General features: G+C 37.4%; 1 protein-coding gene across 3 annotated transcripts in view; it reads right to left on the bottom strand.

Annotated features, from left to right (window-relative positions):
• CORIN (corin, serine peptidase) overlaps positions 1-14,967 on the bottom strand; it is a 164,327-nt gene that overhangs the window by 105,147 nt on the left and 44,213 nt on the right. For all 3 annotated transcript variants that reach the window (XM_042807702.1, XM_032998954.2, XM_042807703.1), the window contains exon 4: positions 3,600-3,810. In XM_042807702.1, the coding sequence (XP_042663636.1) occupies positions 3,600-3,810 (211 nt within the window). The remainder of the gene's footprint in view (positions 1-3,599; positions 3,811-14,967) is intronic.

Here is a 14,967-nt window from a genome sequence, read left to right as displayed (position 1 = left end):
GATTTAAAATACACCTTTTTTTTTCTTTTAAAAATCTGAAAACACTGCACACTGATTTTTTCAGATTTTTTTTGGTCTGCTTTAATGCAATAGCTGAACTCTCTAGGACTTGCAGAATCAAATGCAAGTGTGTTGCTCTAAACATCCACTACGCTGCAAGAACGTTGCAGCTCTGAGGTCAGAGCCTTCTTACAACAAATAAAAGTAGCAGTGTTGCATTTAGGGGCAATAGGTTGCAGACTAATACTACCCAAAAGGACAAATTTACTACCTCGAATGTTTTAGAAGTCATTAGTTAAGCACATTGACTAGTTTAAGATGTTCTTCCATCACTGGTGTTACTTTTCGGGGCTGAGTCATTTTCTCTTAGCAGTACTGCTCGACTGTGTTAAGACAGGTTTTTTAAGTCTGATTTTGAAGTAATATTGGAAAGATCTCATCCACTCACCTAAGGAGAAAGAAGTTTCATAATGCCTTTAAATAAAGTCTCTTATTATCCAGAGTTTGACCAAGTAATAAGCAAGCCAAAAGTCTCATTGCACTTCAGTTTTCTATGTTCCATTCTCATACAGGTCTTAGTTGTACTTTCAAACTTTACTTTTACTGGAAATAAGTATTTTAAAGGTACCATTATGTTTTCTTAGAAGAGCAGGGCTAGCTGATTGTCCATCCAGTTGCTGGAATCAAATACATCTTTTTAAATTAATATATTTTTACTGCCACGCATGATTTTAATTGCAGCAAGATATAGAACACATTTAAGAGCAACAGTATTGTGGTAGTATTCAGAAATCCATAACTACACTGTGTGTTACACAAACACAAAAGACAATCTCTGCCTAGAAACTTAATCTTCAAGTGTTAATGAATACAATGTTTATAAGTACACAAAAGATAAATGTGAAACAGACATAAGTTTAAATATCAGAACAAAGCTATGTAATGACAGCACACTGGATGCCAAAGATGAGTGTTTGTAACACTCCTTCTTGTTGCTTCTTGTAATGCATTGTTATAATTATTGCTCCCATAGCTGCAGCTGCCAACACAGACTCTCTCGACAATACCTAAGATTAGACATCTGAACATCACATGAGTTTCATTTCTTCTCTACTATGTAAGCAGCATTTGTCAAATTATGTTTTACATAAATTTGAAACAATTGCTCTATAAAACAAAGTATCAACAGATGAAAAATTATGATCAGCAATGCACTGGCAAATAGAATGAAACAGCTGTAATTGACTGGAGAAACTGGTGACAATGTCAGTAACAATTGTTCTCCATACTAGTGCGTGTTTTGTGATACTGTATGTTAAAAACAACCATAGTCCCAAAAAAGGGCTACAGCGTATGGACATATGGGGATACCCCATACAGCATAATGGGGATACCCCATTCATTCTCATCACAGTGGCTCTTCTGTTTCTCCTTCAGTATATTTCTACTTCTCAGATTTCCCTGTTCAACAGACCTAAACCAAGCCTGTCTCTTCCTCTCTCTCCTATATGCACTCAACACATACAAAGTAACTTCCCCCTATTATACCAAGAGCTTTTCGTACCAACAAAGAGCTTTCTCCAGATCTCACTGAGAGGAGCTGAAGAAGGGGGGAAGAGGGATGAGAGGGGAAGGGAAGGTGTTAAATAACGACTTTGTGAGATAGCATGCTTCTTAAAATCATTATTCTTGGTTTTGAAATACATCTGTTTGCCTGCAATAATAGAGTGCTACAAGAAAAACTGTAACCACAAAAATCACTCAGTTGCCTACAGGAAAAAAGTATTATCTTTAAAGAAGAAAACAGAAGTTAAACTAGAACAATTGAGGTTTAGCAAACTAGATTTAACAAACCAGCACTTTGTCAGTCCACCCTTTTGGTTCTTCCTGTGGTTGCCACTCAGCCTACATTTTCAGCATCATCCATGACACACTCTGGAGACATGATTACTTGAAGTCAGATTCTAACATAATCCTGCATCATTTAGTCTCACATTGGACTGTTTCCTGATCAGCCTGCAGGGGCCAGAACAGTTTCCACAAAAAAAAAACAGTTTTAAAATTAAGAATAGAGGGAGGCATTGGGACTTCCAGAACATAAACCAGGACATGGAAATCCAGTGACAGCTTTGACATTAAAAATTAATGACAGAAGGTTGCTGCTGTGAAGAAAAAAAAAAATAATAAAAATAAAAACCAAACCACACACACACAAAGAAAAACCCTGACTCTTGAATCTCAAATTATTTTGGTTGCCACTCAAAACAAGAGCAAAAACCTGCATGTTCAAAACATTAGTTTAATTTCTGTTCTTTTTAAATTAGCAAGGCATCTGTTGTAATGTAAGCCCTGCAAGAAAGATGTGGGAAGAAATGGAAAAGGAAAGGTAAGAATCTTATCCTTTCACAACTCTATTTGACTGATTTATGAGCTTTGCACTTTTGACATGTACTGCTCCCCCTCAAAGGTTTGTGAAAATCAAATTCCAAACAAGGTAGAATAAGTGAAGCAACAGAGAAATGGTCTTTTCTGTTGTTGAATGTTTAAATGCATCAATTTATGAGCTGAAGCCACTATTCTTATTTTGTTCTATGATTTCTTGAGACAGCAGGTATCTTAAGGCTGCATGTTATCAGATTCTTTAACTGGAACAAATGTAATACTGAATTGGAGTGGGAGGGGGACTATAATTAATCATGCTCTGAATTAATCAAGGTTAATATAGCTGCTATATTTTAGACTAGCTTACCCCATCTCATAGAACTTTTGTAATAAGCATCCTATCCCTTATAAACTGCACAGCTTTCAGCTTCTTGGTTCTTGTTATGTTAACTGAACCACTCACTCAATTGCCATATTCTCTTCCACTGAATTTTGCAATGGAGAAATTGGAAATGAAAACAGGGAGAAAGAAATCTACCCTCTCTCCTTCTCCCTCCAGAAACAGCAGAGATTGTGTACATATTTAAAAATAAAATAATTCTTTTTTTTCCTTTTTGTGCCATATTTTGATTTTAGCACTGTTAAACTCACTCATCCTTTTTCAAATCAAACTCAATGAAAGAAGTGCATGCACATGATACTAATGCTGTGTAATTATGTAAATGCAGAAAACAAGCCATTCCTGTTAAGCTTTTATGTCATTCTGAATACATCTTGCTAATCTAATACCATAAAATATATTTTAAATATTAACTTTTCTTCAGGAAAAGACTATAAAAATCTGAAGTTTAGTTTAACTAACAGCTACCATGCTTTATGCCAATACTACAAATAAACAATGCTTTTATGTCATTATGAAGCATTCCATTTCAGCACATCCAGTTTGAAGAAATGAGGTGCAAGAATTCTGGACAGCCTTTTTTAAGAAAATAAGCCTGACTGCCCAAATATCACAGTTTTATTCCATACAATGGCAATATTTTTTCTAAGAGAACCCCTGCAATTGGCTTATGGCAGAAATGTTGTGAATAGCTTTGACAGATAGGAGTTTTGTAATGAGAAGGTTACAGGCTTAGTTTGGATCTTCCCTTGTCTGATTAGACAGAGTATTTTACCACAATTGGCTCTAGTCACTGGCTGATTTTCATTCCCAATACCTGTCATCACCGTCACTGATGCATTCAGGAAGAGCAAGACTACAGCCAAACAGCATGATGTGTTGATAGCAGCTGAGACGATTGAGATAACTGAAGAACTTCAGGAACTTTTCCATTTCAATACTTTTGACAATGGAAAGAACTGAAGTTATAGTGGTGTAGTTATATGGCAGCATTTGGCACTGGCTGTTGGTGATATTTATGCAGGTACCTGTGAAATCAAAATAATATATTTAGAAAAAAAAATTACTATTTAATAGCTGGTTCAAAGCATATATTGAATTAAATAGTCAGTACATATAATATATAAGCAATGTCTGTACCTCACAGATAAGATGACATTCCATAATGCTATCATAATACTGTCAAAATATAAGTATCTAAGAAAAAAAGGAACCTGGAGAAGCTAGGTAGATTAGTTCGGAAAAGTAAACTCTTAGATATTTTCACAATCCTCTGGCTCTCTACAAAACTGGACTAGAAATAACACATAATAAATTTATTTCTGACACAGGTTGCATGAACACACCATACGAATAGCCTGGGTACAGCCAACTTTGGCTGAAGCTAAGAATGGAAGTCATATAAAAAAAATAAGGCTAATTGGGTTCTGAAGCTGCTCTGGTTTTGTGTTTCCGTAAAGTCTCTCTTTTTGCTACCACTTTACTTTGCGGCTGACCTTCCTGCCAAAATCATCCACTTGCTTACCTATTTTTTCCAAGATGATGGTTTCACCTCCATAGTATTTCTTCTCTATCCTACCAACATGGAATTATCTGGTTTTTTTACAGGTTGAACACCTACCTTGTCCTAAACTGCTGTCCCAATCTTGACCTACCAGAGCAACTTTTCTCTGATAACGCCCTGTCATGTGAAGTAGATACTCTCAGCTACACATGATCAGCAGGTTAACTTCCTACATGAAGTTCTTAAGAGTGAGTTTCGCAAGCCATACATCAAATTCAGAATTTTCCTCAAGAACAAACTATTAAAATCTAGTATTTGTGACAGCTCCCTACTTTGATGCAGGCCTTTCTAGGCCATCTAGTCAGGCTTCAGCAGCATTTTTTTCACAGAGCATATCCACATTGTGCAATAAACAGGGACCTCTGCCCATTCTCAAGACCATACTGTGCCACTAATCGTGCTGTAAACAAATCAAACACATGCTAAATGACCATCCCAATTCTAGCCTTCTAAGAGGAGAAAACTCTTGAGCACGTTCAAGCCTTAGCACTCCTGTTCTCATTATCTGAGCAAACTGGACATAGGTAGCACCAAATGGGGTAGATCCTTCCATCATCAGACATTTTGAGACTGGTTTTTCCAAGTATTGTGTGGGTCATTTACATCAGAGCTCCCAACTTGATAAAAGCTGGGGATGTAAAGCACACAGGATGCAGCTCTAAGGGTTCAGCAAGTCTGTCTCTTCCTCACCTCTCAGTCTACACATAGTCTTCACTGTCTAAATGCACTAGTGGCAAATTCTGATATCTATGGTCTAATACAACCTCACATAAGAGTAGGGAAGGCAAATCATAATGAAGAAAAAATTCATTAGAGCTTTTTCAAGTTGCAATGTCTTTGAAAGGATGGAGAAAAAAGGTGGGTTTCAAGTTTTATCTACCTGGTAAAAAACAATTCATATTTTTTTCAGTATCTGATGAGTATACTCAAAGTTCGCCCCTTTGTCTTTTCCCTCTCCAGAAATCTCAGCAAAAACTAGGGGATTGAATCTTCCCCCACTGAAATAACAGTAAGTCTCTCACTTCATTCTAATTAATCTAAAGCTTTGACCACAAGTCCCCATGTTAAGATTCCCCCCAATCTCAGTACTGTCAACATGAAATCTCAGCACTACTGTACACTCTTTTTCTGCTACAATCTCTTCTCACTCCCACAGTACAGTGACTAATAGAACTGTTCATACAGGAATCATATTTTTTCATATAATTCAGGCATAGATTCTGCATTCAAAATTAAAAGTAAATGCTGCAGAGTGCGGTTTTCAAAAGTGACTATGTACGTTAGTTTCACATGCCAATGATTTACAATGCAACTTCTGCTCTGAAGTTGTACAGGTATTTTTGAAAATACTTGTACAACTGTTAGACTGTGAGACCAAAATCTATTCATACTAAAATAGTTTCCCAGGGAAAAGGGAAAAAAGGTGGAGGGAAGGGAAGGAAATTTACCTCAGAACCACAGTTTTCTTTTAAAAGATGCCATCTCTTTAATAACTATCCACTTTGTGACTTTTGCATAGTATCTTGACCTGCTACAAAAACATAAAATCTCCCTCCGTTTTTTGCATTATATTTTGTACTTGAACAAACTCATTGCTATTTATTTGTATTGCAAAGATTTATATTTTTTTATAACTTTTTTATTGCTTGGGAAAGCTTAACAAGAAACACAAGTTCTGATTTAAAGATTAAAACTATTGAAGCTTTTACAGCAGAAATTCTTTAAACTGCTAACCTCCCCACAGTTATCTCTTGCCTACATTCTTTTGCTGATGCTGGGACTACATTTCAGTAACTGTTGTGATAAGATGATAACATACCCACACAAAATTCTGGGTCTCCCCCATCCACCAAAATTTCATACTAAAGTTATTTAAATAAATCAAATTACCCCATATGGAGAGGGGGGGAGGGGACACATAAGGCTTACGCAAGTGGAATTTCAACAACATGATTCACAAAACCATCATGTATCCCCTGAGCCACAACTGCAAAACGGTCCCTGCCATGGCATATGCCAAGCAGCAGTGACAGTTTGGCTGAGATCATGTCCATGGGGTGCTTTAGACCTTTTGAAATTCACACAGTCCTGACAGAGAAGGGCCACAGTTCCTTGGAGCTATCTAATCTTTTAGGAGTACTCAGTGGCTGGACAGAACAGCACTGAATTCAACATTCATGGCCAAGAAGATTAATTTTGTAGCAATTATACAGGAATTTTTAAACCAAAGAGAGATGGAAGGAGCAACTAAGCCCAGGACCTATCCTTACAACAGAATCACGATCTATCTTCAGTTCTGTGAATCTTGCATTCCTGCAAAAGGACATCAGTTCAGCACTAATCTCAGGCACACCAGCATCCTAGTACACTCTTCTGGAAAGCAGGTGCCTGGGTTAGAATCTTTCCTTTTTAACACGTCCTCAGTCCACCTCTTCTATTTTTTGTTCCATCATTCACCCAGCAAGTAAATTACAGTGCAACAGGTGAGTATCCCATACCATCCACACCTCTGAGTCAAACAGCATATTTTCAGGGTGATCGCAATTGTTGGTATTAATTGCATCTTGGATTCTCACTGCAGCAGTAATAAGTGCTGCAGTCTCAAAAATCTTCTCCGGTAAATAAAAGAAAGCTACCTTGTGTACATACACATTTAGTTCTGCACAGGACTAATGAGCCCAGGAGCGACACCCCACCTCCTCCATTACATCACATCGAGCTGCAGAGCATAGATGCATCAGCCCTCTCCAAGCTAGCCCACAGACCTCTAACCCAGCAGCAGGCAGATGTATCTCCTTACTTTGCAGGGGACCTCTCAAGTTCCACACAACTGCACAAGTTGGTCATACTTCAGAACAAGGTTGTTTCACCTAAACTGAGTCGGGAAGAAAACTCAAAAGATTCTCTATTCTGATCATTTGCACACAACAAGTCCCTTCATTACTTCTTGAAACAAGCCCAATAGCTTGTGATAGACGGAACATGTCTTTCAGACAGGCAAGTCTGCTCTGTGCCAAATTGCTCTGTACGTAGGCAAACAGTGATACAGACACAGCATTCTACAAAGCAAGGAATAACTTATTTTAGAGGACATTAAAAGTAGGAGAAAAGCTATTTAAAATACAAACAAAAGGAACTGCTTATTTAATGATGAGTAGGTATTTAAAGATTAAAGAGATATGGTAAAAATCTTTTAGTAAGGATAACAACCTGATTTTTTTTCAAATAAACAGAAAATCTGAGGAATTACACTCACAAACAGCCACAGCTGTAAGAAGGGAGTGCAGTAAACTTCAAAATGCATAACTATTCTACCAAATTGCTAAATTCTGCTCCATATGTACAGGCTAAGTGTGTTTTATAAACTATGTGGCCCTGCAGTGCCAGTATGCTAATCTGACTGATGGTATAACATCATAATATTAAACATGATACAAACCAAGAAGGAAACAGACCATAGAAGAAGGTAAATGCCAACTACACATAGAAAAGCCTCAACTTATTTACTACTTTTCTTCAGTAAAGATAACTTAATTACGGGGAATACAAGGCACATAAACTAGTTTTGGCAATACCTAGGCAGGGGGGAAAAGGGCAGTGAATGGGAATAACAACATGTGAAAAAGCTGATGATCAGAACAGCGTGGTTCCTAATTATATGGGTCATTTCTGACATTCAACTAAATTAAGAGTTTTCTGTTTATCACCAGCTATTGCCAGATGGACTGAACTGGTAAAAAAGGGCTTCCTTCTACTCCAACAGTTGTAATGCAAGTCTACAGTTTCATATTCAGTGCTGCTGAAACTAATTTAAACAACACATTTTCCCTTTCCCTCTCTCCTCTTTAGATTGTTCCCAGATTGTACTACCCATGGACTGTATCTGCACAAAATGAACTGTACTAGAGGACTGAAAATAACCACTTACATTCTTTCCTGAAAGGTAATGTTTATGGCAGCCTCAAAGAAACGCAACCAGCACCGCAGCTTAAGCTTGATTAATCATTTTAGTTTTAAAACGCTCAACCATCCCTGTAATGTTAAGGTCATAATTTCTCACCCATCAGTGGTTGCTGCTTCTTGATGTTTTTGAGGCCATGCAATGAACTAGCTCTGGACATTAGCCTGCCTGAAAAAAAACAGCCTTTCCTCTCCTCTCCTGCTGCACTTCTTAATTTTTTGGTGGGCACAGGGTGTAGGAGAGAAAGAGTGAAAAAAATAACTATTTTACTTGGATCAGATTACTGGATTGAATAGCTTTTTGGCAGCAAAAACATTTGTTCTAGAACAAGAGAAGGGGCAGTGCAGTGGCAGGAACCAGTGGGTAATATTGGAGTCTGCTCCCAGCAGCTGAAGCAGTGATTTTGCAGAATGTGTCATCACTACCCAGCACTATAAATCACTTTGAAAGGGTTAGGAATATTTGAACTGCACCAGCAGAGTCAATTCCTGTCTGATGAGAAATTAAAAAAAAAAAATCTTTACTCTAAAAATGGATTAATAAATTTGGTGCAACTCTGCATTCTGAATGCATACATTTTCTAACTTACACTATAAAAATAGACCTGGGATCTTTCCTCATGGCATCAGCCATTTTAAGTGTAATGCAGTTAAATGATGTCTTCAATTAAAGATAATGTGAACAAGTCTAGATCCTAGCTAGGGTATATTTTTCATAGGATTGTTGTAGCAGATCTGCAAAACACACCTCTGTCTCAGGTATGCAAAGCATAACATGGCATATGAGAGTGCTTGAGGAGGAGAGTATACAGCCTGATTTTCCTATCCCAGGTCAAGTTTGCTGATATTTCAATTAGAAAATAATCTTTTTAATCAGAGCAACTTTTATAGAACATCTTTAAGTAGCTTATGGAAAATGAAAGACTGCAATTTGCCACAGCAATCACCATCCACATCATTACAGAACTTAGCTTAGTGTGTTCTCAGTACTAAATTGCACAGCTGCAGTCCATAAATTTACTGGTAAAGCCTCAGTAAACCCAAGGAAAAATGACAACATTCACCCGGCTCTTTCATAGCAAAAGCTCTACCAACATATAATGAAATCTCATCTTTAATCCTAAAATGTTTTGAAGATTTCTAAGAATCCGATTAAAAAGAGCAAAACCAAACTCATCCATTCTAATTTAGAAACTTCTCTAATTTGCCTAAAGCAGCAATCTGCAGACTTATTGATATGGGAATGGCCTTCAGCAAATCACCTTTTTTTCCAATTCCAGGTTGTCTTGTTTTCCTGACCTTAAAAGGATCTTGTGACTCTGCTTGATTTCACAATCTCATATGTGAGACATGAAGCTATAGATTGCCTTTTTTACCTCCTCTGTCCTGTTGCTATTGAATATCCAGATTGTCACGAACTTTTGCTCCAGATCAAAGGAGCATGACATTCCACCTAGCATATGGTCTTTTCAGCAAAACTTCTTTCCAAAACCCATTACTGTCTTCAAAAATTTTAATACCTCTTTTAATTTACTCTGACATCTTGGTACATTTTTCATTTCAATTAAAACAGAAGATGGACAGATTTTCTTGGCCTCCCTCCAGCTATGAATTTCTCATGTACAGTCTGATTGGGACTGAACGTCTGATACTGTATTTCAGATGTTTTCTCCGTAACTCAAGAAAAGCGTTCCAGTTAGTGATTTTCTTCTGACACACTTCAGTAGATGCCAGGAACTAGATCCATCCTTTGGAATCCACCCAGCAGGGAAATCTACAAACTATTTTCTCCTTAGTTCAAGTATCAGGAGTTAAAATCAATTATTTCACAACAAAAGCATAGCCTCTGCATTTTTTCACATGAATGCTAGCTTGAAAACACGATTCCTGCAATTCACAGCAGCCTCCGTTTCCTGACATGAGGGACAGCTTGGCTGCCGAATGTGTACGCCAGGTGACTGTTCCCTTCTAAACACATTCTCAGGCCCTTCCTTACATTTTTTCCACACTCCTAGAAAAGTTACGTATTTGTTCTCTTCCAGGACACATCATACCATAACAGAAAACACCAACCAATCCTTACAGAACAGCTCACAGTCATATTACACCACTGAAGAAAATAAAAAGGATACATACACATTCTGGAGGAAAACCATTTCTACAACTAGGAATAGCACTGGTTGGATGCTTTTTTAACCCCTTGGAAAAGTACAGTTAAATGCAGGATAATAGATCTTAAGAAATTTAGGAAACTAATTATATGATAAAAGATTAATAAAATTGAAATAGCAGTGGTGGCATACTCATAAACTTTAACACTACAAGAAAAGTAAGGTCTGAAGGAAAAGACATTTTTAATTACAACACTTGGCACAGATAGAATAAAGTATTATTAGCATTTCTATCAAAGGAAAATTCAGCAGATAACTTATAATGGTATATGAGTGTCTTCTGGTCTTGATGGTTCCATCACTGGCTAAAACATACAACACCACCTTCAGGCCAAAAGCTTTCACTGTATTAACTACTGTTTTATCTCTCATGGATATATTTTATTTCTCATGATTAAAATAAAATTTAGATGTGATTTCTCTCACTTTATTTCCCTGGGTTTTGCTTCATCTTACATGATTTAGTGAGAGGACTATGCCCAAGAAAACTTGCCTGGTTTTCCCAGCTTTCTTGGTATCAGGTGTAGGTGGCGATGGGGGGGCTGCAGGCTGGACTCAGGAGAGGCCCTATGCCAGCCACGACTTGTTTCAGCTGATGCAAATGGACTCACCACAGGGCACAGCTGAGCCCCTCAGCCACAATTCCAGCAGCTCAGGGAAAGCGTGTTTAAAAAAGGGCAAAATGCTGCACTGGGGAGTGAGAGTGAGGAAAAAAGAAGTGTAAGAATAATCCTGTGAACACTGAGGTGAGAGAAGAAGGAGAGGAGGAGGTGCTTCAGGTGCCAGAGCAGATTGCCCTGCAGCCCGTGGAAGAGAACCTGGTGGAGCAGGTATCTGCAGCCTGGGAAGGGCTCCAAGTCAGAGCAGGTGGGTATGTCCCAAAGGAACAGCAGCCTGTGGAGGACCCATGCTGGAGCAGGCTTATCCTGAGGGTCTGAAGCCCATCAAGAGGACCCACACAAGAGCTGTTCTGGGAGGAATGCAGCCTGTGTGGGAAACCAACACTGAAGCAGGGGAATGTGTGAGAAGGAAGAAGGAGCAGAGAACTGATACGGAGAGATGGCAGCCCCATTCCCCTCCCTCCTGTGCCATTCACAGCCACTCACAGCAGGGAGGAGGTAGAAGAGATGGGAATGAAGGAGTGAAGTTGAGCCTGGGAGGAAGGACAGGGTGAGGGTAAGGTGTTTTAGTTCTTTCTCACCATCCAATTCTATTTTTAATTGGCAATACAGTCAATTAATTTTCTCTAAGTTGTCTGTTTTGCACCTGATGACAATTGGTAAATCATCTCTCTGTATTTCACTCAACCCAAGAAATTTTTCATCTTGTTTTCTCTCCCCACTGTCCTGTTGAGGGGAGGGAAGGAATGAGAGAGCAGCTGGGTGGATATCTGGCAGCCCACCAAGGGTAACCCACCATAATCTAATAAAATATTATTTCTTTTCAACTTCAAGTAACATGAAAGAATAATTGAAAACAGTTCTACAAAGGCAATTTAGTCTCAACTTACACATTGCTGTACTGCCTTTTTAAATCTTTTCTTTAGCTATCCCAGATCCCACTTAGCCACATCAGATCTGGACCATTTTTATGTGCTTCTCACTGCATGAAGATGCCTGTGACAGGGAAGATAAAACCCATGACAATCAAGCAGACTTTAAATAGAGACACTGGACTCAGAGTCATGTGAAAAAATTTCAGTGAAGTTGAGAGAGGAAGCCCAGAGAAGAGGAAACTGCAGGTCATCTTTCTGTATGGAAGTCTAGACAGAAGTAAGGAAGAAACAGGGACACATCAAAGATGCAGTAATGGAATTATGTCCTTTGGATAGTTCTTACTACAGGATAAAATCCTGATGAGTCTCTCTGTCAGGCTACATTGATTTTAAGGATATAAATTGGAGGAAGACATAACATGGACAGAAAACCAAAATCAAGCTGTGGAAGGAAACAGCTTTAAAAAAATCCTGAGTCTTCAGTTCTTTTTAAGTCTGATCAACATCTCTGTATCTTTTGCACTATTTTCTTCAATATAAAATTCTCAGTTCTTCCAAAAAGTTCTCTGTTGGCTATTCTGCAGCTGTTTGTGTCAGGACATATTTTGAATCACAGTTTGAAATCAATAAAGAAACTTCACAGACAGTTTGACCATACTACTCAAAATATACCAGTGAAACTAAGCCACAATTTTCTTCATACTTTCAGGTTGGATCCAGTTGACTTGGCTTTGTTTTTAAATCAGCCAAAGATCTTTATTTTTAATTTCTTTTTCTGCTTTACCTTAATATTTCCCCTTCAAGACTCCTGAAAATGTTTGTCTTTCAGGCATCTGTCCTAAATTTGCCACTGTAAACACTGAGACAAAGAATGCATTTGATTTCTCTAACAATTACAAGCTCTTCAGTGTCTGAATGATTCTGGCCATCTGTTGGGGACCCCTGCTGTTTTTTCCCCAGAATCTCTCTAATTCTGGATACAGTGGAAATTACTCTCTTTATATGACTTAACCTCCCATGTAATTACATTTCCTTTCATTCTCCATCTTTACCTTCCCTTCACTTTCTGTATTATAATGTCAGCTTCATTCTATAATTTCTACAATCTTGCACTGTCAATACAGCTCTTATCTTCAGATAAAATTTGTATGTCCCTATTTATATATTTTCTCCCCTACCCAAGATATAACAAACATTACTTATAATGAGTGCATATTACCTTTCAATAATGAATGCAATTATAATGAGTGTAATTTACCTTTCAACACATCCCACCTTGCTTGTGTTTCTTTGTTATTTTCTTCTACTTGGATTTCATCCAACTTTTCTACACTTAAAGGTTTATGGTCTAGATAAGATTATTAAAAAATTACACAAGAATTTTAAAAATACTTATGAGGGTGTAAGGTACTCAGACACAAATCATTTGTGCCTATTTTAAAATTTATACTAACCGGGTGGGTGGGTGTGTGCATTATTATCGTAGGCCTAAAGAACCATTACACTTTCATGCCACTTACCCCTCAGTTCCATTTCTTGCCCTCATGGAATGATGAAACACTTAGAATACAAATACTGCAGATGCATTTTTATCTAAATATCATACTAAACAGTTGTTGTAACCAGGGTACCTAGTCATCATTCCAAAATTAAATCTATCTAAATGAGAGGATAACATTTGCTTTATAAGCAGTTCAAGGTTATATATATTAATGAAAACATTACAAATAAAAAGACCGTTCTTAACTTGATTTGCCTATATAGTTCAAAGCACTAAATTGATTATTTGAGACTGCCAATTCCTTGGATATCCAAAATGAGACACACCTGGTTCTGAAAGGCTGTGAACATTCAAAATGTACAAAGTCTTAAATTAAAGCTTCATCTAATTAGAGATGTACTACTCTAATAAGCACTAGTTGGATGCCTCGAATCAGAGGTCACAGGTTAGAGAAAAGTTGCAGAGCCTCTCCAGCAGACCATGAGTAATTAAGGGAATTCCTAAATTTAGTGCTATACTCAAGATCCTGATAAACTGCTTAAAACTCTTCTTATTCTTGCATGTGGGGATGAAAAGGTAGCCACAAAATAAATGGATGATTTTTTTCAGAACTACTGAGCACTAGCAGACCCCATTCAAATCAACAGAGGAGGTAGGTGCCAACTACTTTTTGAAAAGCACTGACTTGTATATTTGGAATTTCAATCTTGAGGCTAGACAGCTTCTCTACTGACAGCATCTTTTAAGCATGTGCTGAAGTGCTTTCTGAATAGGGATTAATTTAGCATATGCTCACATGTTGTTCTAAATAGTTGCCTTCCCTTTTTAAACGTATCATTCTCTTGACCTCTGTAGCTCAAGATTTAACATGAGCCAAGATACACTGTCACCATAATATTGGAAAAATAAAAAACTTGCTAAGGAGACATCTGTAAATGAAGCAGGTTCCAAATTCTTCATGACAAGGAAAGTGGCATGAAAAAAAAAATAAAGTAAAACAATGAATAAAGAACAGCTGAACTCCATTTATTCATCTCTGTTTCCTGTTAGGATTCTCTTCCATTGCACGTATTCCTTTTGTATCTATTGAGGTACATTTGCGCAAAATCAAAACAGTATTTCAAACTTCTACTCAAACTGACACCTAAGAAGAAACATCATGTACATAACACATGTCATCTGCCTTTGATTAGCTCAAAATTTCTGCTACGAAGACAGACACAATTCACTTCTGCAACTGTATTAAGTATTTTAGGATATCTGGATAGGAGTAATTTTTAAGAGTGATTCCATGCAAAAAAAAAAAAAAAAAAAAAAAAAAAGTTGTAGCCAATAAGAAGCTCATTTTATAATAATCTCATAGTTCAAAAGCATTTCTTTCTTAAGTTTCAGACTTTAGAAGTTTTATTAACAGCTCCTGTGTAATCAATGCATTTGGTGCTTCCATCCCATTGTATAACAACCGAAGTATGTAAATAATAGGACAAATAATGC

The sequence above is a fragment of the Tyto alba genome, unplaced genomic scaffold (assembly GCF_018691265.1).
Source record: "Tyto alba isolate M040663 unplaced genomic scaffold, T.alba_DEE_v4.0 Super-Scaffold_6, whole genome shotgun sequence".
Taxonomy (NCBI): Eukaryota; Metazoa; Chordata; class Aves; order Strigiformes; family Tytonidae; genus Tyto; species Tyto alba.
The sequence above is the reverse complement of the archived record's forward strand: the minus strand, read 5'-3'. Positions and strand labels throughout refer to the sequence as shown.